The sequence below is a fragment of the Camelus dromedarius genome, chromosome 5 (genome assembly GCF_036321535.1).
Source record: "Camelus dromedarius isolate mCamDro1 chromosome 5, mCamDro1.pat, whole genome shotgun sequence".
Classification (NCBI taxonomy): Eukaryota; Metazoa; Chordata; class Mammalia; order Artiodactyla; family Camelidae; genus Camelus; species Camelus dromedarius.
The window spans coordinates 9,276,646-9,299,012 of NC_087440.1; the positions used below are offsets into that span (position 1 = coordinate 9,276,646).

Here is a 22,367-nt window from a genome sequence, read left to right on the forward strand (position 1 = left end):
AAGTCCAAAATATATCTTCTTGGGCTAGAATCAAGGTGTCTGCAGACCTGTATTCTGTTAAAAGATAAATGGAGGCATATTAAAATTTTAAGAATTTATTTGAACAAAAATCGATTCAAATAAGCAGTGTCAAAGCAGAAGTGGTTCAAAGCACTCTGATGACAGGAGCTGGGGAGAAACCTGTATAGAGACAAAGCAGAAGCAAAGAAAGGAGATTATTTGATTGGTTACAGCTTAAAACCTAGTTGGCTATTTATGATTGGTTGTCCTTAGGTTTCTCTTCACAACCTTGAGGTGTTTACAGGCTCAGGTTTGGGGTTGCTGATATTGGCTCCCATGGCATTAGAGCCACCTCAGTCTAATGGCCTCCTTATTTAATTAATTTAATAGCTTCTTCCGGAGTCTCCAGAGGACAGTCTGTTTTCTTGCCTTTTCCTGCATCTAGAGGCCACCTACAGTCCTTGGCTCCTGGCCCCTTCCTTCATCTTCAAAGCACATCACCTCCACTTTTCCCTCATGTCTCCGTGAAAGATTGTTTGCTTGAGAACCATCTTGGCATCTCCCCATCACCTCATGCACTTCCTACTGAGTGAGAAGAGACATCTTACTGGTGAGTCTGGGGGAAATAGCTGCTTGGTAAGTCCCCATCTGGAGTCTTTTTCAGAGATTAAATGTGGAGTAGGGGGCACTGTGGTCCATTTTCATGTGTTGAGTTCATGAATGGACACTGGATGGACTCTTCCAGCAAAGGGGAGACCTACAGTTTGGGGCCATTCCATTCATATTAAGACACTTTTGTGGCTGCAAATTGAAACTATGTTCCCCAGTTCATCAAAAAGCTAAATTTAAAAAAATGTATATCTGTCTATAAAACTCCTGTGTTTTCTTTCTCAAGTGGTTCTAAACTTGGCCTCTTAAAATCCCTGGTTTCCAGCTTGGCTAGAAATCTTAAAAAAATAAACAAGGACTGACAATATGGAGTCTAAAATATCATGTGGTAGTTGAAACTTTGAGGGGTGTGCACATGAGACACTTTAAGACGTTCACGTTTGAAGGCACATAGTTTTTTCACCTTTGCCAGTTTGAGGGAATTCAGCTGTTGGCAAGTTTTTACAGCTCTGTGGCTGTTTATAACTGGAGAGGGCCAACACAGCCTTAATACTTGTATTTGGTACGTGGTCCTTTATGGTGGACCTTAATGTGATCCGGGTAGGCATAACTTTGGCCTGAACAGATTAAGTTTCATTTCAGCCTGGCTGGAATAGGAATTAAATTATTGGGAAATATGTCTTATAGCCCCAGGGAAATTTTACCTCAAAATAGGCGGAGCTTCAGATTACAGGTGTTTTAGGCATTGGTTTGAAGAATAATTTTGCCTTCACGTGGTTTATTGGTGAGGTTAGTAACCATGACTTTAAACTAGAAAGATGGCTGGGTCAGTTCTACCTGGGCTACAGAACACTGATATATGAGTTTTTTGCCAGGCTTAGTTAGGAAGAGCCAGAGAAGCCCTTTTGTGTTTGGCCAGTTACTAGGACCAAGAGATGTAGTGGTGGATGGCCTAGCCTCTTGAAATCTCAGTTTGTAGGTTTAAGTGATCTCGAGTTGGCTGTGGTTTTGTTAGCTCTGTCAGTTACAACTGTGGTTTGAGATCTGGCTTATTCCACAAAATGATGGGTGATTGTATTAATGAACAAATCAAAAGGAATAGAAGCCTTTGTAACAAAGAGATTATGATACACTTCTTGGGTTGAGGAAGAGAACTAGTTCAATGACATTATCACAAACCTAAAGATTAAGCAGTAAATAGAAAAAGCCTGTATCTAGAATACCATCTTTGGGAATAAAGTTTGCTTGGGAAACAGAGGAGGTGTTGTTTGAAAGGACTAGTTGTGGATCCAGGCTTTGTGGTCCTTGCAGATATACAATGTGGATGCCTTCTTTGAGAAAAAATACAAAATTTTAAATGCAAAATTAATGATTAAAAATTCTTAGCTTTAAATGGGGTTCAATTTAGCAATTTTCCCTTTACAGTTTTTTTTTATATCTTATTTGAGAAATCCTTCACAACTCCTGAGGTCATGAAGATATTCTTTTCATAATCTTAGAGATTACTAATTTTGCTTTTTGCATTTGATTTTTAATCGTTAGCTATTTATTTTTCTGTCTGTTATGGGGCAGGAGTCTGATACCATTTTTCCTCATTTGGCAGTTGTTTTGGCCCCATTTGTTTAAAAAATCTTTCTTTTTTGTTATTGCTCTGCACCTCCAATGTCAGTCCTCACGTAGATCTGCTTCTGAGCTTCATAGTCATTCCAGAAGTTTGTTTCTTTATCCCTGAACAAATATCACACTAACTCAATTACTGTAGCTTTATAATAAACCTTCATATGTGGCAGAGCAAGTCCTCCCATCTTGTTCACCTTCAAGAGTGTCTCTGATGTTTCTTCATGATTCAACTGCGAAAACACAATACATCAGGCAAAATTCTGGGACTGAGAGTGGAAAGTGAGCTCAGGTTGAGAGTCAACCCTAACCCCAAAGAATGATTTTCCTCAGAAACAGTTAATGTTAATGAGAAGATTCTTTTAATAAAAGTGGGACTGAGTAGGGGGAAGTTGGAAGGTGTCCTATGGCCTTATCCTTCATAGCCAAACTTCTTAAAAGACTGCTCTGCCTCCACTTCCTCCCCACCCACTCACTTCTGCTCCCACAATTGCAGAAAAGAAATTCCCTTTTCAAAGGTCACCAGTGAATCATTAAATCCTATAGCCCTTTCTCAGTATTCATCCTCCTTGACCTTCCTGTAAAAACTGATACTATGGACTACTCCCTTCATCATTGTTTTTTTCTTAAACAGCTGGATTGAGTTATAATCCATCCAGAGAAAGTATATGAACCAATGGCTTTTAATATATTCACAGAATTGTGCACTGATCATTACAATTCATTTTAGAACACTTCATTACCTCCAAAGAAACCCCACCCTCATTAGTTGTCATCCCGCAATTCACCCACCTTCCCCTCTCCCATTCCTAGGCAACACTAATACACTTTCTCTCTCTAGGGATTTGTCTATTTTGGACATTCTATATAAACAGAATCATATATGTAGTCCTTTGTGACTGGCTTATTTTTCTTAGCATAATGTCTTCAAGGTTTATCCATATTGTAATATGTAACAGTCCTTCATTCCTTTTTATGGTTGAATAATATTCCATTGTATGGATTTACCAAATGTGTTTATTCATTCATTAGTTGATGGACATTTGAATTGTTTCCACTTTTTGGCTGCTGTGAATAATGCTGCTCCCCTTCTTAGTAAAACTGTTTCTTTTGACTTTTGACTTCTTGATACCACTGTATGCCATCTTCCTTTAATTGTTTTCTCTTACCTTCTGAATTAAGAAGGAAGGGAAGGGAAGGGAAGGAGGAAGGATGGACATATCCCATCTCATGTCTTTGACTAGAGGCAAACTATATCCAGTGATTTCAAGCCTGGGATTTTAGGTGGCTTTTTATTTATCCATTCCTGCCAAAGCCACCCTTCCCCATATTTCAAGAACCAAAAAAGCTCTACCAAATTTTCAAGGTTCATCTCAAATGCCACCAAAAACTTTTCAAGAATTATTCTAAGCTAAACTTCTAGTGCTTTGTTCTTGCCACTATTCTGTCACATACCTTACTAAAAAGCTTTTCATGTATTCACTATCTTCCCTACCGAACTTAGTCCTCGAGGGAAGGTGCTATGTCTTATCTTGGTATGTCTGTAGCATCTCTCAAACTTGACCTTTTCAAAGTAGTGTTAGAATAAATACTTATTTGTGAAACTACTCGAGGGGAACTGACTCAACATTTCAAAAGAATATCTAGATAATTTGGCAAGAGGTATTTTGCGATTCTGAGTTATCCAGAATCAAAAACTTCAGTTATCTTTAATTTAAGGCATGACCACAGAGAAGATGATTATTGTCTTCTGAATAATTCCTATTGTATTCTGTTTGGGACAATGACTCATTGTTTTAAATATACTTGACTCAACACTAATTCTAACTAAGTATCTACATATATGAAATCAGTGGTGAGTGACTTAAAAAATAGTTGATTCTCTACAGTTAGGGGCATCATAGTTTTCAAAACAACACTGATTATAGCCTTTAAAAAACACACACACAAAGGGAAAACAAACAAAAATGAAATAATACAGCCGCATCCAATGGCACTGTCAGTGAAAGGATTCTGTAGTCAATTGAATGGAGCTACCACCAAGATCACAATGTGCCTGGGTTTGTGGCAGAGAAAGATTTCTGAGACTGACTTTGAAATAGTTAAAAATACATCATTAGTCATCCTCAAAAGATCCTTAACTCTAGCACCACTCTAAAATTTGTCATGAATGTAACCAGGCCTTAGGTTCAAACACCAATTTATAGGAAATGTAGGAGATAGGGGAGCAAGTTAAATTACACCATGAATCCAGAACAACAGCTGAATCCAGAAAATGAACCATTCCATGACACTAATAACATGTTTGCTTTTAACAAATCGATGCCATAAAGTAAAAAAACAAAACAAAACAAACAAGCAGAAAAACCCCAAAACAAATAAAACCACATACAAAGGATTAGGGACTCTTTTAAAACAAAGAAACTTAAGAGACATAATAAATGCAACATAGGGGCCTTGTTTGAATCCTTATTTCAACAAATTGTTAAAAAAAAAAAAAGACCCTTTAAAATAATCAACATTTTCATATCAACTCAGTTGTAGATATTAAGGAATCACTCTTAATTCTGTTAGGTATAATAATGTTATGGTGATAGATTAGAGATGCGTACTAAAGTATTTACATGTGACATAACATAATGTCTAGGATTTGCTTTAAAAGATCCAGGAACAAAAAGTGTTGAGAGAAAGGTAAAATGAGTTTGGCAAACTGTTTACATAAGTTGAGCAGTGGAAAAATGGGTATGTTGGGGTTTGTTAGAATTCTTCCTCTCCTTTTGTATATGTTTGAAAATTTCCACTATAAAAAAATGTTTTTAATTAGTAGTACAAAATATTTGAGTTTAACTGAAATATATCATGTACTTTCTATAAGGAAGGCCCTGTGCTAAGTTTAACCCTTTTATAAACTGTACCTTCCATAATTGACAGTATAATCCTGAAAGAGGTATTCTTTTCCCTATTTTATACATGAGGATGCAGAGGTTCAGAGAGATTAAAAAACTGACTTGGACTCCCAGAGTCGGTAAGCAGAAGAAGTAGGAAGCAAAGTCAGATCCTGTACTTCTAAATCCACAGCTCTTTCAGTTACATCAAAGCTGCTTCATGATCTTATCGATAATTTTAACATGCTTTAGCCAGATAAATTAAATTGGTCATTCTCTTACAATGGGGAGACAGAAAAGAGAGGTATGAAAAAATTCAGAGGTTCATTTCTTTTTATAAGAGGATAAAACATTAGAAAGAAATAAAAGGTGAGGAAACATTGAGAATTATTGATCAAAAGGGGAATGAACTTTAGGAGAGAAAGAACAAGAATGTATGAAGTCAGTGAATTCTGGGGAACACACAGGAACTCAGACAAGATAATTCTGAAGATTGTGGGTGTTGAACTGTACTGACTCCATTCTCGTTGCCCTGGTCACACCACCCTCGGGTGTTAGTGATAGTCTAGTGAGATAATCCCTGCAATAGGGGTAAAACATGGCTAGGGGCCAAGCAACGTGTGACCTAGCTACCTCCACCTTGGAGCAGGTCTACAGAGGGTGCTTCTGAATTTTATGCAGTGGAGAAAAGACGAGGTCACAAGAAGATGGACTTGATTTGTAAGTCAAAATAATAGTACAGCTGCAAGCCTGAAGGTGTCAGGATCTGCAGTCCTGTTGTATCTGTCATAATCAATGTAGAGAAGCTCAGTGTTAATGACTCCATCTTGCCCCCTCAGCTAAACATAGGCCACTGCTGCATAGGGAAAAATTCCAGCACTGGAACTCTTTCTCCTGGTATGTTACCCTTTGAATGAATTTATCAACAACCAGTAATAACTTCCTTTTGTTAGCTTAAGTCATCAGCAACTAATAACTAGTGGCAGCCTGCTGCCCAGTGGCCTGCCCTACTGTTTTACCAAGAAGCGTCAAGCCCCAAATGTTGTCACATGGACCAAAGGCTGAGTAACAGGATGATTCGAGCTATTTGATTAAGCCCATTGCAGGAGCTTGTCCCTTCATGTAGACATTCTGATACCTCCCAGGGCTGATTGACACATAGGTTGTGAACCTGGCATTTCCTTGTTCTGGTGCCAGGATGTTCTTAGCTCTTCCTTCCATTCTCCCTTCTTTTCTTTATGCTCAGGTCTTCTATTGACTGCCTTGAAAAAGCCAAGTTATAGCTATTTTCAAATTTTAACCTTATTTTCAAGTTTATCAAAAACTTTTGAAGTAAATGCACAGAATATGTTCTGATCAACCGTGGCATTTTCTGGCAGATCCAGTTTCTGGGTCCCACAGGGTTCTGTGTTGTATGTATGCATAGCAGCACCTGGTAAGTTGCACAGGGGAATCTCAGGGGTGGCTTTTTTTTTTTTTTTAACATACATTTGCATAGAACTCGGCAATCCAGCTGAAAGTCCAAGAGGATTTTACAAGCTACCATATTTTCAAACAAGTGTCTATGCATGTCTCCTACTATTACCGAATAAAAGTTTGTGTGCCCAACACACAGGGAAGCCAAACAAACTGAAGCATTTGTTTCAGAAAGTTTGGAGCAGAGAAAGGTTTATTGCAGGGCCAAGAAAAGAGAACAGGTGGCTTGTGCTCAAAACGCCCAAACTCCTCAATGGTTTTCGGGGAGAAGTTTTTATAGGCAAAATTTGGAGTGAGGGCAGCAGGGTATGTGACTTTCTTCTGATTGGTTGGAGGTGAGGTAACAGGGCAGTGTTCCAGGAATCTTGTGCTCAGCCTGAAATTGCCATCCTCCACCTGGGTGGGGGCCTTAGTTCCTGCGGAAGAACTCAAAGATATTGTTATGCGTATTCCTTGAGGAGGAACCAGGACCCTGCCCCAAGGCTGCACTATTGTTTCTTGACTGTACCTTCCTTGTCTCTGCACTCCCTCCCTTCCCTGATTAGCAACTGTTTGAATCTTCTCTTTGGAACTCCGGGAAGGCCAGGGAGGCTGAATGAAGCCTATTTATTTCAAACAAGAAATGGGGACACCAAAAGCATCTGGACCAGGGAGGATCTCACAGGGTTCTGCTCTGTGTCACTACTATCTGGGACAATAACCTTGTGAAATTACCGGGATTTACATAATTCTAGTGAGGAACAACAACTGCTGCCCAGTAAACATGTCAATATAACCTGAATAGTCAGGTTAAGAGCTATATTATGTTCCCCACAAATTAAAGTGTTGCACCTAACCCACTTCCCTCAGAATGTAGCCATGTTTGGAGACAAGACCTTTAAAGGAGGTGGTTGAGTTGAAACAGACACCCTGATCTGGAATTTCCAGCCTCCAGAACTGTGAGAAAATAAATAAATTTCTGTTGTTTAAGCCCCTCACTCTGTGGTAATTTGCTATGGCAGGTCTAGCAAATAACAACAAGGCATCACTTATTTTGTTAAGTTACCATGATTGAAGAAAGAGATTTTTCAAGTACTAGATAATGGGAACCCTTAAGCCTTGGTTGGAAAATTAGACTGTGAAAGAAAAAAAAAAAAAAACCAAAAAACAGCTATATACGTATCCACACACACATATCCACACACACATATCCACATAAATGGGTGCTGTTAAACTGTAACACTGATTTCATAATTATTTATTGATTGCCTTAAGGTTTCTGGAATTGTGATAATAATAATATTAATGATAATGATAATAATAATGTCTAATGTGTACATAGCATTTACTATGTTCCAGGCAATGTTTTGAGTACTTCATCTATATTAACACATTTAATCCTAAAAACAAACCCTCAACATAGACGCTGTTATTATCTCTATTTCAAAGGTGAAAGAACTGAGGCACAGGGAGGTTGAACAATTGCCAAAGGTCACAGAACTCACCAGAGGTCAAGCTAGGATCTGAATTCAGATAGTTGGCTCCAGAATCTGACTTTTTAAGGACCATGACTGCCTGCCAGATTCTGACAATGTGAATAGTGAATGATTTAGAGGCTGGGGCAGATGTTCACACGGGGCTGGTGAAAACTGCCTCAGATGAAAAGGCTTAACAGCTAAGTTCTGAGCATCCAGCCAACCCTGTGAGTATCACTTGTCAGTTTGTCACTGCATGGATAAAAACAAATTATATGATTATAACCAATAAACACAGTTTACCTTCGATTACTGCTGTTATAAACAAACAAACAAACAAACAAACAAAAAACGGCCTGAGTCCTCCAAACTTTCTAGCCCACAGTGAAAAGAATCCTGAATTTGAAAGTCAAAATGCCTACCCCAAGGCCCTGCCTTACCACTGCAAGCTTTTAACCCTGAGCCTGTCAATTAACTTAGATTCAGAAAAGTTTTCTTAAGTGTAAAATAGAGGTAAAACACTACTTCGTGAACTTATCTGAGGATTGAGTAAGATAATGAATATGAAAGATCCTGATAAAAAGAAATTGCTCAATAAATTCTGAAAAACTTGACTTAAAAATCTCACTAAAATGAATAAAAATGCATGACAGTACGTATATGATATTACTGCCAACTACTCCTAGATAAATCTAGAGATGAGTCTAATATTTCATGGGCAAAATGAAGCATAAGTGAAGTGAAGGAAAAGTTTTAATTCACTTTATTTTTGGTCTACGTTGCTTTCCTAAATATCTCAGACTTTTACACTCTAACCGTATATACTGGGCAACAGTTAATGATTTAGGGAAATGGATGTGGGGAATGAGGAGGCCGAGTCCCAGGTCTCGGTTGAGCCTCTGGGACATGCCCCGCCAAGTGTGGGACCTTGGCTTCGCTCAGGAAAGATTTCAAGTGCGAGCCACTGTTGAGTAAAGGTAGATTTATTTAGAGAGATGCATACTGCATAGAGTGTAAGGCAAGAGAAAGGCAAGGAGAGAGGTGTGGGAATTGGGTGCTCAGGTTAAAATAAAAGTAGGCACACACTCCATAGACAGAGTGCTGGCCGTCTCAAAAGGGGAGAGAGAGCACAAAGGCCTCTAGGCGTGGTGGTGTCACTTTTTATGGTCTCAGTAGTTTGAGATGCCTACAGGTGGGATCAACCCAACTGCCCTGGGGAAGAGGCTGGGATTCCCAGGGACTGGGCCACCGCCCATTCTTTGGCCTTTTGCGGTTAGCCTTGGGGCCGTCTTGGTGCCTGAGGGCATGTTATTTGATCACACTATTACAATGAGCATATAATGAAGCTCAAGGTCTATTAGAAGTCAAACCTCTTAATCCTCAAGGCCAACCAGAAGGTGAATCCTCCACCATTTTGGTTGCTGTCACTCCTTGAGTGGCTGTGCCCTGTCCCTTTCCCTCCTGTCTCATTAAGTCTTGCTCTAATGATAACATACCATTAACACTATACAACCAAACCATTTGTATTAATGAACATGTTGCTTTTTCCAGTATTTACAATCATCTTTGGTGTCGAACTCGTACTCAATAGTGTAAGTCATATAAGTCTCGTGATTATGATTTCGCTCATCCATGTTAAAAGGCCAGGACCTACCTCCTCAACAGCCGAGATCCCCTTCCCCTCAAACATGTCCTCCCATGCCTCCTACAAGCCCCCAGATGCTGGTGAGCTGGAGGCAACAGAAACTCTCGGTTATAAGACCGGCATCATCACCTTCATACTCGGAGAGAAGGCAAGGAGAAGATACCAACTGGGAGGTGTGTGCTGTTAGCCAGGGGACAGCATTAGGGAAGGATGAGGTCACCAAGAAAACAGACTCTAAGAGCCAGGATCTGGTTATAAGGGAGCGGAGGAAAAGGCCACGCCTGGGGAGGATGGGAGACAATCAGATCAAGCATTTTGCTGTCCTTACTGACTCTCACCTTTGGGTACATAGAAGCAAGAGAGTTTCTAAATCAGGCTAAAATTAAAAGTTTTCCTTAAAAACTCACAGATACTCTCCTGCCCTACCATTCCCCCCAGCCTGGATAACTGGCAGAGCCTTGTTTTCCCAGCCTCTAAACCAAAATTCCCCCACCATCCTATTTCCTTACGGCCACCAGGGCCGTCTTTTGAATTTGCTATCCCTTTGCCACTTCCCTGATGAAAACAACTTCATTGGTTCCCTGGTGTTTTTAAGAAGGAGTACAACTCCTTGGCATGACTGTATGCATTATCTACTGCTATACAGAAATTACACTAAAACCTAGTGGCTTAAAACAATAACAATCATTTATTGTCTCTCCTAGTCCCTACGGGTAGAAATCCAAGCAGAACACAGCAGGGATGGTTTCTTACTGCTCGGGTGAGGTCTGGGGGCCTGCAAAGAGACTCACTGGCCAAAATCACTCGCAGGCCTGTTCATCTCATGTTTGATGCTTGATGCTGGCTGGGGCTCCTCTGGGGCCAGAACACTCACACCAGCCTTTCCATTTGACCTGGCCTTCCTCACAACATGCTGACTTTAGAAGACAGGGGCCCAGAGACAAAGGGAGAGAGGCAGGAGGAGAGGGAGAGGAGGTGGGGAAGGAGGAGGAGGAGGAAGTACACTGGGCAGAAGCCACGTTGTCTTTCATGACCCAGCCTTGGGAATCATGCAACATCACTCCTGCCATGTCCTATTGGTCAGGGAGGTTACAGAGGCAGCCCAGGTTCATGGAGAGGGAACAGAGACCCTGCCTCCTGGTGGTGGAATGTAAGATCCTGCTGGATGGGATATGTATTCATGAGGTCATCTTTGAAAACTACAATCTGCCACATGACTTACCTGACCCTTAGCCTCCGACCTACCTTTCCAGCATAATTTCCTTCTATTCCTTGCCACTCACTCTACACTTTCCATACTGAGCTCTTTTGCTTAGATTTTTCCTTTGACCATGACAAACTTCCATGCCTCTGAACCCTTATATGTACTGCTCCCTATGCTTGGAATGTCCTTCCTTCTCCCTGTTAACTCCCTAGTGAAAATCTCCTTATGCTTCAAGTCCACATTCAAGGAGCATCTCTGTAAAGCTTTCTTGTCCCACTCAAAGAAGGTTAACTATTCTCTTCCCTAGGCTTCTATTCATGGTATGCGCACACCTGTCTTACAGTGTTATCTGGTTGAATTTTTACCCTCAACGGACTGTGAGCAACTCAAAGAAAAGGACCAAGCCTTGTTCTTTCATTGTTGTTGTTCTTTTCTTTCCCCCATATTTTCCTTGTTCTCTACTGGATGTCAAATATTTATCATAGTTCATAACACAAGGTCCTCACTCATTAAATGTGAGTTGAATGACTGAACAAACTTTAAGGCAAACTTTGGGAAATTCTCATTTTGAGGGCAAGGTGGTTCCCTTGACCTTTTATTGCAAATGTTTTTCTTTTTTTTCTATTTCTACTATTGCCTGAAATACTTCACTTTTTTAAGGCTTGCATTTATGAGTGAAAGACAGAGAGAGAGAAAGCTGGATAGCACAAAATCCTGGTCAAGGCAACACACTGTCTCCATCAAAGTGTGGGTGATGACAACAAAGGCATTTCTATGCAGTGAGAGAGGAAAGAGCTGAGAACAAGGACACCCTGGGGGGATGAAGGGGTGAGGATACCAACAAGAGGGGAAGAAAGCAAAAAGGGAAGCCTGGAAACACCAGCAGCAAATTCTACTCTGCTCACAGTTTTGCCCTCAGGCAAATCTTGCTTGTCTTCGGCTGTCTCTGGATGACTAGAAGCTGGGGCTGAAAGTACCCCATGTTCTGCCTTGTTCCTCAGCAGGAACACAGCCCAGGATTTTTCACTCTCTTGCCCTCCCACTGCCCTAGAACTGTTGCTGCTGTGGCCCCACAGGGCTGACGGGGGTGAGAGGGAGGCCCTCCCTGCAGGGATCACTTACCCCCAGGAGCCCCACTATGGACTTCAGGTTGGGCTCTGGCATGGACACCCTGGTGACATTATTATGAGGTCTGTCATCCCATTTACAGCTGCCCTCCATTCTGGTCCTGGCCCTCATTTTCTGGACTTCTGCAACCAGTGTGCCTCTTTGGACTTGTGTTTCTTCCTCAGGTCCACAAACCATCTGAACATGAGAATGCTCTGGGGGAGCTCAAGTTGTTAATCACGCAGACTCTGGGCCCTTCCTTGGGAGACTGATCCAGCAGGCCTGGGAGGAACCTAGGAATTTCTTACAATCACAAGTAGTGAGGAGAGTTTATTAAAAACGTGGACTAGATGATGTCCAATTCCCTTGTGGGGTTTGATTAAATGGTCCTATGAATGTTCTCTTCTCTAACACATGGTTATATGATTAACCCTCTGAAGTCACAGATCTCATCAAGGAGTTTGGGCTTCATCCTGTGGGCAATGGGAAGCCACTATGGAGAAGAGCAGCAGGGTCATGTTTAAGATGTTGAAAGGCACTCTCTCCGAAGCATGAAGGGTGGTGGTACAAGGTGAGAAGCAGTGAGGACAGAATTATATTACAATAGTCCAGAAAGCCTCTTCTCCCACTAGTGGCTCAGAGCACTCCGGCTTCCCACAGGCCACGGGAGCTCATCTGGTATCACGTACCTTTAACTGAAGTTCATTGTCATCATGCAGAGCTACCTATACTATTCCAGAGGTGGGGCAGACCAGGGCCAAATCGGTAGCTCTAGAGGTGGAGAGGAGGAGCAGGACAAGGGAATGATAGTGAGATAGGAGATACAGAACTCGGTGAGGAAAGGGTTAACAGACCAGTCTGTGCCTGAGGAGGTGTGGTAGCCAGCGGCCATGGGAGTGAAATCTTACCTCTTTCTTAGCTGCACCTTCAGGCATCTCACAGCCCTTTCTTTTTCTTTTTTTCTTTTTGCCTCCTCTGCCAATGGCTCTAGGAATTTCTCTCATACCTGGGAATCCTTTGATTCACGCCTAGCCCTTTTGGACATTTTTCTGCTTTTGCCTGGCTGTTTACAATGTTGAATGGCAATAATTTACACATCACACTTCTCTAGGACTTGTTACCACCTTCCGCACATGATATCCCAGAGTAACAAGATGAGACAGACATTCTGCTAAATCAGTCTCTTAGCTTATCATCCAAGCTCTGCCCTAAGCATGCCTTTACAGGTGTGTCACACTTTTCTTTCCCACATTTTGCTCCATCCTTCCTGCCAGCATGCCAGTCTTGCCTAGGTGCCCTCCTATGCTGTAGGTACAGCTCAAATGCCATCCTTCTGGTTCCCATGGAGACATGACCACTTCCTCTTCTGACCCCCAGAGTGCTGCACACCTGCGAGCGCTGCACACACACAATGCTACAACTCTGCTCCCTGCTGGCCGAGCGCAGCGCTCCTTGACATGAGACGATGCTTCCTGCACATCTCTGGTCCTCAGTTGCTAAGAGTGTGCTGTACTTGTTTTTGTTGGATTATGAAGATGAAATGATCACATTTAACTTAAATAATTTGTTTAGCTCAACTGCACCCTAACTCTATTCCACAGTTTTGAGAATAGCTTTGTAACATACATAAAAAGTTGGAATTGTTTTCCTTTTGTAGTTAAAAAAATGATGATTCAGCTCTCCTAATACAAACTTGGGCACTTTCTCATGAGGATACAGTCACATTAGAATGGACATTTTCTACTGGAGGAAGTAGGGGGCATCTCAGTGGCTCAATACAGTGAATAAGGGAATAGTCAGGACTAGAATTGGGGTTTCCTGAATCCAGATCCAGTGCCTTTTCCATACTGGTAACCAAACAGAAGGTAACCAAACAAAAAATTATTCCAAGATAGAGAAAACCCCAACAACACTGACTCAACCTGTTAACAATACGTGAAAACCACTTTAAAGTGAAGAGCCAACTAACATATTGAGCTCAAATTAAAACAACGTTTCTGGAAATACTTTACATGCCTTTTCAGAGAAAACTATAGAAATATGCAGGAGAATTTATCACAGGACAGTCAACAAAAGAAAGCAGTGCAAACAAACCGAGTGTCTCTGGAAAGTCCCAGGGCATCAGGACATAAAGAAACAGCGATCTCTTAAGCCCACAGAGAAAAGCATCTCCCTGCATCTGGGCCCACCTCTAATATTTGTGGAGTCCAGATAAAGAGGACAAATGGAGACCCAGACACCATACATATTCATATTTTGTAATTTTTAACTAGACCTATAAATTCTTACATGGAAGGTTATCTACTGCTTTAACAAATAGATCTTCATGATGGCAAAATGTTTACATATGTAAAGCTATACCTTTTATTTGACTGAAAGTCAGCAAAATATCAAGATACTGAATCTCATTATTATTGTGTATGTCTTAGTGCTCTGCTGATGCACCAGTAATGTTTGTGTAAGTAATAAGATAAAGACATGTATGACACATAAATTATATGTTTATTCCACAAAATAGAGCTTTGCCTTTATTTCATCATAATCATTATATTGTTATAACCAAGATTTTCATATAATTCAGTGATATTGACAGTAATAATTTAAGTTTCTTTTTAAAAGGATTTATATTTGAAGTGTAAAAAATCTGAATACAGTTCATCAGAAATGTTAATTGATAAAAATAGAAACATTAAAGTATTTCTTATATACATTTTCAAAAAAATTATTTTTCTAAAATATTTAAAACTTGTATTAAAGTTAAACGGCAAAATAGAAATGAAAATTGAGTATCAAACTTAATAAAATTACTCAGTTTTTAAAAATATAATTATATCTCATAAAATATTTTTATAAATTTTTATAAACTATTAGAGATTCTAGATATTCATGTCCATCTAGTTGCCAAGAATCAATATCACACTTACTGCATGTTATGTCTGGACCTACATACACACAAAGTGTTAGCGTATTATAAATTATTTAATGTTGTAAAATATCCCTCAGTTAATACAGAGAACTGTTAAGATTACCTACCATGTTAAAAAACCACCAGTTGGAACACAAAGAGGAGCAAGAAAACGGACACTTGGCAGTCTTGGGAGACAATACTTCCGCTTTTGAAGAATCTGCTACCTTCATGCTATCTCAGAGGAAGGATCTGATAAATTACTTCATTTGTCTTCTCTCTCATCTCCGTGCTGGCCCTGCTCATATCCTGCCTGCACTCTGATGATGACAGCCACTTAGTAGACTCATCTGCCAGCATTTCAATGTTATCTTTTGTTTTCAGACACAGGACGAGAGATGAGGAAGAGCACTTCCTTGAAGACCTGGATGGGGTTAATTGTGACCGTGGATGTTCAGGGTGACCAGCACTGAGAGTCAGATCCTGAATGACAGAGGTACCCAGATAGTCTTCATTGAATTTTCATTTTGTGTATGTGTAACTGCAGGGCCCCCTACAGTTGAGTACCAGGGCTGACATTCCTCTTACTCAGGTGTAGCTTATGTGGTCTCCTTCCAGTCCCTCTAAGCACATGAGGTGCCTCCCCACTAACCCTCTTTTTTTGTGCTCCTTAACATCTACTGAGAAGAGTGTGAACAAGAGTTAGTCATATTGGCACCATTTTTCAGGTACTGAAGAGGGTAAACCACACTTAAAACGTGTTCAATCTTGTATATTTGTTGTCAGTTATGAAGATTTTCCTTATGAAACTCAAGTTGTGAATTTCTTGAGATATGACTCGACCTTATGGTTTTATTTTTCACACTCCTGGGGAGGCTTGTCAGCACTAGGTACGTAAGAAGCCATCACCATTAGACATACAAGTAGTGTAATAATTCATTTTTAGAATATCTGATTAATGTGCACTTGATATCTAGCAAGGATATTGGGACTTTGAGCTTGTATAATTGGAAGTAAGAAATACGGTCTTTTAATAATCCAAGTGCCATCCTGAATGTAAGTAAAATGGAAGGGGAAAAAAGGCTTTTAAGGCCCCAATAGAGTAGCATACACATGTCCTGAAATAGTCTTACCTTCAGACGTAGGTCCAAAATCACTTGTTTAATTCTTGCTTTGATGTGGAAGAGACCACATGCTTTGGAAGTGATTTCTTATTGTTTTCCTCATAGTCTTGCCACCTCTAATTCAAGTGAATTCTACCTCTCACCCACCTTTCCTGAAACGGAAGGATTTTTCATAGTTACTTAAAATGACTGTATCTTCATAGCCAGAGAAATAAAAAGCCAGAATTTTAATAACTGAAAATATTATGGAAATAAATTTTAGATCTCTGAATTATCTAGATTCCAAATCTAATTGACTACTGGAACATCTAGTTCCCAAAGTAATGTCTGGCCATATCTTAAAATACATAAAGTCACATGAATTTAGAATGATCCTAAAGTATATTAGAGTAAATTAAAGTTTTCTTTAATTTGCAATATTAATTTTCTCACTGAGTTTGTTATCTTAAGCATTTTTAATGAAAACCTCAGGTTAGAAAAACTCAATAATTTGAGATGACAATCTGGACCTGTACATTTTCATATTGTAAAGTGTCTTCAGATGTATATTTCTTTTGCAATTCTGATTTCCATATTTCTCTGAAAAGGCTGCTATCTCTGGGCCACATACTGTTTTTTCAGGTTAGCAGGCCCATAAAACCCCTTAAGAGCATTATAGTACACAGAAATGTTAAAACTGAAGGCTCGAGCTGTTTTAGTTATATACCAGATTCTTCTTTTTTCATAGCAGATAAGTTTGAATCTTTCCAACTGGCAAGCAGATGTTGCCCTGGTGCTGCCTCCATATTCATTAGCCTGTAATGAATCTATTAATTGAATATGTAAGTTTGGCTAATTAGATGTAAGACATTTCTTCAGATTTAAAGGGTAATAATAAAAAATTTAAACTGCAACACCAGATCAAGCATTTAAGAGTTGATAAATGTGAACTGGAAAGTGCACAATTCCAATATAAATTAGTTAATTGCCTCCGTTAATTTAGGTGAAATACATTAGCAGAAAGGTCAATCCATTTGAGGCTTGATGTGTTTTTCAAATAGTAAATTAAAAATAGCAAATCAAAGAGCACTACGAAGTGGGCAGCGTGGAATTGACTTTCCCTATCCAGAGGCTGCAGAGTGGACCCAAGTAACCCCACAGAGTTAACCTTCTGTGGGTCACCAGTGCTTCACAATGCCTTGGGCCCAGTGAAATGCCTTGGGACTAAGGAAATCTCTGGAAGTGGGACCTGGCATCCATGTTTTTAAAAGTTCCCTAAATGATTATAATTAGAACTCGGGTTAAAAACCATTAGACTATTCCATGAGTGTAATAGCAGGAGTGAAGGGGCTATATCAATCCATGGCAAGTATGTAAGCTCTCTTTTGTTCCTACACAGGGAAAACTAAGCTGCCCTTAGTCCCTGTCCCTCTTCTCTTCGGGCGAGGTCTGTACCAAAAGCTCTTTTACTTGAGAACGTGTAACTAGGATTTGGGAAGTGGGAAGCAATCCCAAGTCCAAACTTTTGCTTTTGGATACCATGAGTTACCTTTACACCAAAAAATGTCAAAGGAGTTCTTTGTTGGGCATGTTTTGGAAAATGTTAGCTTTATCTCCTGTGTCTTATGTCCCCCATGGCAACTGGAAGAGTACAGGGCCCATGGAAAGCCCCACCAAAAGTATTGGTGAACAGGTCGCCTCCTTTCTGGCATTATACTCCTTCACTCTCATTCTGCATTGTATATGCTGACTTCTTTCCTGTCTCATATGGCCCTTGAATTATTTCACATATGCAGTTACTGTCATTCCACACACTTCTTTTTGGTTCCCCACAGACTATATGTAAGTGCTTGGCTCATAATGTATTGTCAGTGAATATTTGTTCAGTTGAAGCTAGTTGATTGATAGAGGGAGAAAAAAAAATCCAGGCTTGACAATGCAGTCAGTGAGTCACAGATGCTCTGAAAGGGTGAATATGTACGCTTGAAGCAAAAGACCCTCCTTTGTTGTCTGGGCTTGGATGTCCAAACTAGATGCCTGTGTCCTGGCTCTGAATACTTCCCATTCTCGCCCTGTGCCTCTCAGACTGAACTATGTGGTTGAGAAGAAAGAGGCTGGCATTCTCCTTCTGTTGTCAAGACATCTAAAGTGCTCCTCATTATTTTTTCAGTGGCTCATTCCAGCATGTAAAGTGGAACAATGACTGTTCATCTAGCCTCGTTCACTAGTGCACATGAACACGGATCCCTGCCCCAAATATCACCCAAGTTCCTGTAAGATTTCCTTATGCCCAAAGACCCTTTGGCTGAATGACTGTGTAAGGGCAGGAGGACTTGGAGAAGAAGCTTATGTTTGAGAACAAGAGAGTTCTAAAGTAAGTAGTGACAGTTAAGAGTTATGTGTACACATGAAGAATTTTAAAAGTAAAAAGAAAAATGTAAACTAATGAATACAAAAGGAAAACAGAAAAGCAAACTTCACTTTGTTACATGCCAAGTGCTTATCTGGGCGAGGAAAAAGATTCTGGGGCTTGCCTGTTAGTAACTCTTCCTCACCCACGATGATAGTTGCTTCCAGTCTGAGACATACCCATGTGACTTTCTCTGGGCTATTGCCTGCTCATAACTACCATGTGAGTGGGACTATAGGGTTCCAAGTATTGCATCTTTTATGGTAAATTTGGCTAATGAACCCCATCACTCTTTTCTTAAAAGTCACAAGGGTTTTTAATGAAAGTCCCTCTCCTAAACTGACTGCAGGGTAAAATTTGTCTGGATCTCGTTGATTTTTTTCCCTCTAAAGTAATTCAGGAGAAATTACAACCAATACCACAGAAATAAAAAATACTATAAGAGAATACTATGAACAACTATATGGAAACAAATTGGACAACCCAGAAGAAATAGACAAGTTTCTGGAAACATACAGTCCACCAAGACTGAATCAAGAAGAAATAGACCACTTGAACAGACCGGTCACTAGAAATGAAATAGAGTTAGCAACAAAAAACCTGCCTGCAAACAAAAGTCCAGGACCAGATGGCTTCACTGGGGAATTTTACCAAACATACAAAGTAGAACTCATATCAGTCCTTCTCAGACTCTTCTAAAAGATTGAAAAGGAGGGAGTACTCCCAAACTCACTCTATGAAGCCACCATCACTCTGATACTAAAACCAGACAAAGACACTACTGAAAAAAAGAATATTACAGGCCAATATCACTGATGAACATAGATGCAAAAATCTTCAACAAAATATTAGCAAACAGAATCCAACAGCATGTAAAAAAGATCATATACAATGATCAAGCTGGATTCATCCCAGGGACACAAGGATGGTTCAACATATGCAGATCAACCAACGTGATACACCACGTAAACAGGAGAAAGGACACAAACCAGACGATCATCTCCCCTAAGTAATTCTAATTAAAATTGTAACATCTAAAGATTTCCCATCAATATCAGATAAAATATGTACATTGACTCCAAGCTATTACTTTCTAAATAACAATATTCACATGCACATACATACCATCAACTGCAGAGGGAGCTAGTGCCTTTCTCCTCAGGCACGTTAGAAATGGCTGCATAGCAGGAATTTTACTTTCTCCCCATGCCTGTTAAGTGTGATTATTGATAGAGCATTGAGCTCATCTCTACACCCAAATTAAAGCCTCTAAAACACATGTGAGGTGGAACTGGGCTTTACAACAAAGAGGACTCTAGTTTCCACTTTTAAAATAGTCTCCTGAGGTTCTCAAAAAAGTGGAGGACATTTTAAAAGGAAGGAATTGTGGGTTTTTGTTTTTGTTTTTGTTTTTGTTTTTATCAAAACATGACTTTTGGAGTCATAACCAGTTAGGAATCTACTCCCTGCAACTATAAATAGCCTTTTTCATAGTATATAGTGACCAGAGGCCACATCAGGCATGAGGGACTCAATATGAAGAGAATTTTTATGGTTAATAAACGCCACGATCTTAGCCTCTTTTCTTCTAGATATTGGAAGGACAAGGATAATTAAATGAGTGTTTAGATCCCAAATAAAAAGTTAATGTTCCCATTAAACAAAAAATATAAGTGAATTTATTTTATAGAATTTTTCATAATGGGTCCAAAATACTTCATTAAGCATTTCTGGATAAAAATATGTAAAGCTCTTTATAAGCTCTTGTTAAGATATTAAATACCATTTCTCTATAAATATACCTTGCATTAATCTTTCCTGTTAGAGTTTTCAGGAAACATTTCAAATAAAGTAGCTGAGCATAACCCGTTTGAGATGAATGAGATCATTAGGAAACACATATCTGAAATAAGCTCTGAGATCATTCTGCATACAACCCAAGGGCCCTAATTTTTTAAATATTTCAAACACTGTGCCCCTTTCAAATCATTAGACTTAGAGACATTTAAGGAACTGATTCAATTAACCCAGAAGAAGGAAATGCTATAATGTGTGATTTATTTTTGCAGATAAATTAAAACGCAAGTGTTATCTGTTAGAAAAGGTAGGCTGTCATCATGGTTAGTGATGGGAACAGGAAGGCAATTAAGCAGGACCACTTGAGGCTGAAATAGCCCCTGAACATGGAAGTCTGAAGTTCAAGCTGGACATTCAGTTATTGTCAACACCAGAAAGATTCCTTCGTTGGAAGGAATCTTTTTGCTTCACTTAATTCCCCTCGTTGATTTCTAAAAGATGTTTCTTGGTTTAAAAAAGTACTTCCCCCTCCCCCTTAACAGTAATCTGAAAAGAAGCCTAAATTGCTATGGTTTCATACCTTAAAGTCAAGCTTCACATAAAGCTGATGCCTGAAAATTACAACTTTGCATTCTACTCTTTAGGTGAGGAAATATGAGGCAAGAATTTATTTTTCTCCTCTACAACTCCAGGATATTGGCTCCACCAGGCCTAATAAATTGTTTTCACAAGGAAATAAATAGAGCATGTTGTAGCTTACGTTCCCTTGTGCAGGGGGTTTTAAGCAAGATGTATCCTAAACAATAAATAATTACAGATGGGGGAGGGTGAGAGAAAGAAACATTATAAGGGTGGGAAAAATGTTTAACAAAATCACGGAAAAGACTGAAATTCAAAATGTTAGAAATCTGAAGATAGTTAAAGATTGCCACTTTAACCATTGTGAACTCTATGGAAGAAATGAGAGGACAATAAAACAAGTTAATAAAAGAAAGAGAAGAGGAGGAAAGAATAAGAACGTGAGAGAAGAGATGTCAAGGCAGCTTTCAAAGTAAGTTAACAGCAGAATAAATTCTACTCAGAAACCAAGAAAACTGAAGAAGTAGTTATAATTCACTGTTCTTTTCTGCTAAATCTTGTTTCCCATCTCGAATTAAAGAGTTTGGACAAAAAATGGCCATAATCATGAACTGAAGATTGGAGGAAAGAGGATGATTATACAAAGAAAAAAAATTCTTAGAAATCTATGAACAGACAAGGTTGGAGTAAAAGATGGGGAAAAGCAAACCAAAACTTAAGATCAGGAAGAGGAAATATTCCTTAATCAGAGAGCATAGGAAAGTTAGCTTCATTTGCCATTGAAGCGGTCAACAGCACTATAGAGAATATATTTTGCTTTTTGCTCAAACCACTCAACAAAAATTCTTATTAAATAGGTACTATGTGCTCCACACTGTTTTAGGAATTGAGGAAGGTGCAAGAGGAATAGACAACACAGTTCCTGCGCTGACAACACACTTCAACACACTTCACTGTCTAGTTGGAGAGTGAGTCTTACACAAAGGAAGCCATTAGGGAACGATTCAGACTAGTCTGTCATCTGTCACTGTACTAGACCTTTTGGAGATGTTTAGGAGAAGAAGCCAAGAGACCCTCTTTTTCCTGCCTAAACAAGAAGGGAGTCTCTTTATTGCTCTTCCTCACTGTGTAACAAATGCTAATAATTCCATCATCCTGTTTCTTCCAGCCATGGTGATGGAACTGTAGTTAGCACACCAGGGGTGAGTCAAAGGTGAACACCCTTGTCTTATGCTTCGAGGAGAATATAAATCAATGGTTTCTGGTAGTGATAGTCTTTCCTGACAATATTCATTTATCAATTCAATTTATACAGATTTCCCTTTTCTCTGCCTCGGAATCTTTTGATGACTTCTCCTTCTCAGCGTCTCAAGATCAAAGTCTTTACAAGCTTGAGACAACTGCCTTGCCAGCCTCCTCTGCTGCTTCCCCAGCACCACTGATGTCCCCTAAAAAGGATTCTCTACACCTTTGCTCTTGTGGACTCTTCTGCCTATACTGTCCTTCTCTTCATTGTTGAAGCCTGATCTCTCCTTTAAGGCTCAGCTCGAAAGTCAGTGTCCCCAGAGAGCTGGCC

General features: G+C 39.7%; 1 protein-coding gene across 1 annotated transcript in view; it reads left to right on the forward strand.

The window, feature by feature from the left end:
- The window catches only part of ALDH1A2 (aldehyde dehydrogenase 1 family member A2), a 267,478-nt gene that overhangs the window by 139,820 nt on the left and 105,291 nt on the right, over positions 1-22,367 (forward strand). Inside the window, exon 3 of the mRNA XM_031452991.2 lies at positions 15,287-15,398. Coding sequence (XP_031308851.1) covers positions 15,390-15,398 — 9 coding nt within the window. The 5' untranslated portion in view covers positions 15,287-15,389. The remainder of the gene's footprint in view (positions 1-15,286; positions 15,399-22,367) is intronic.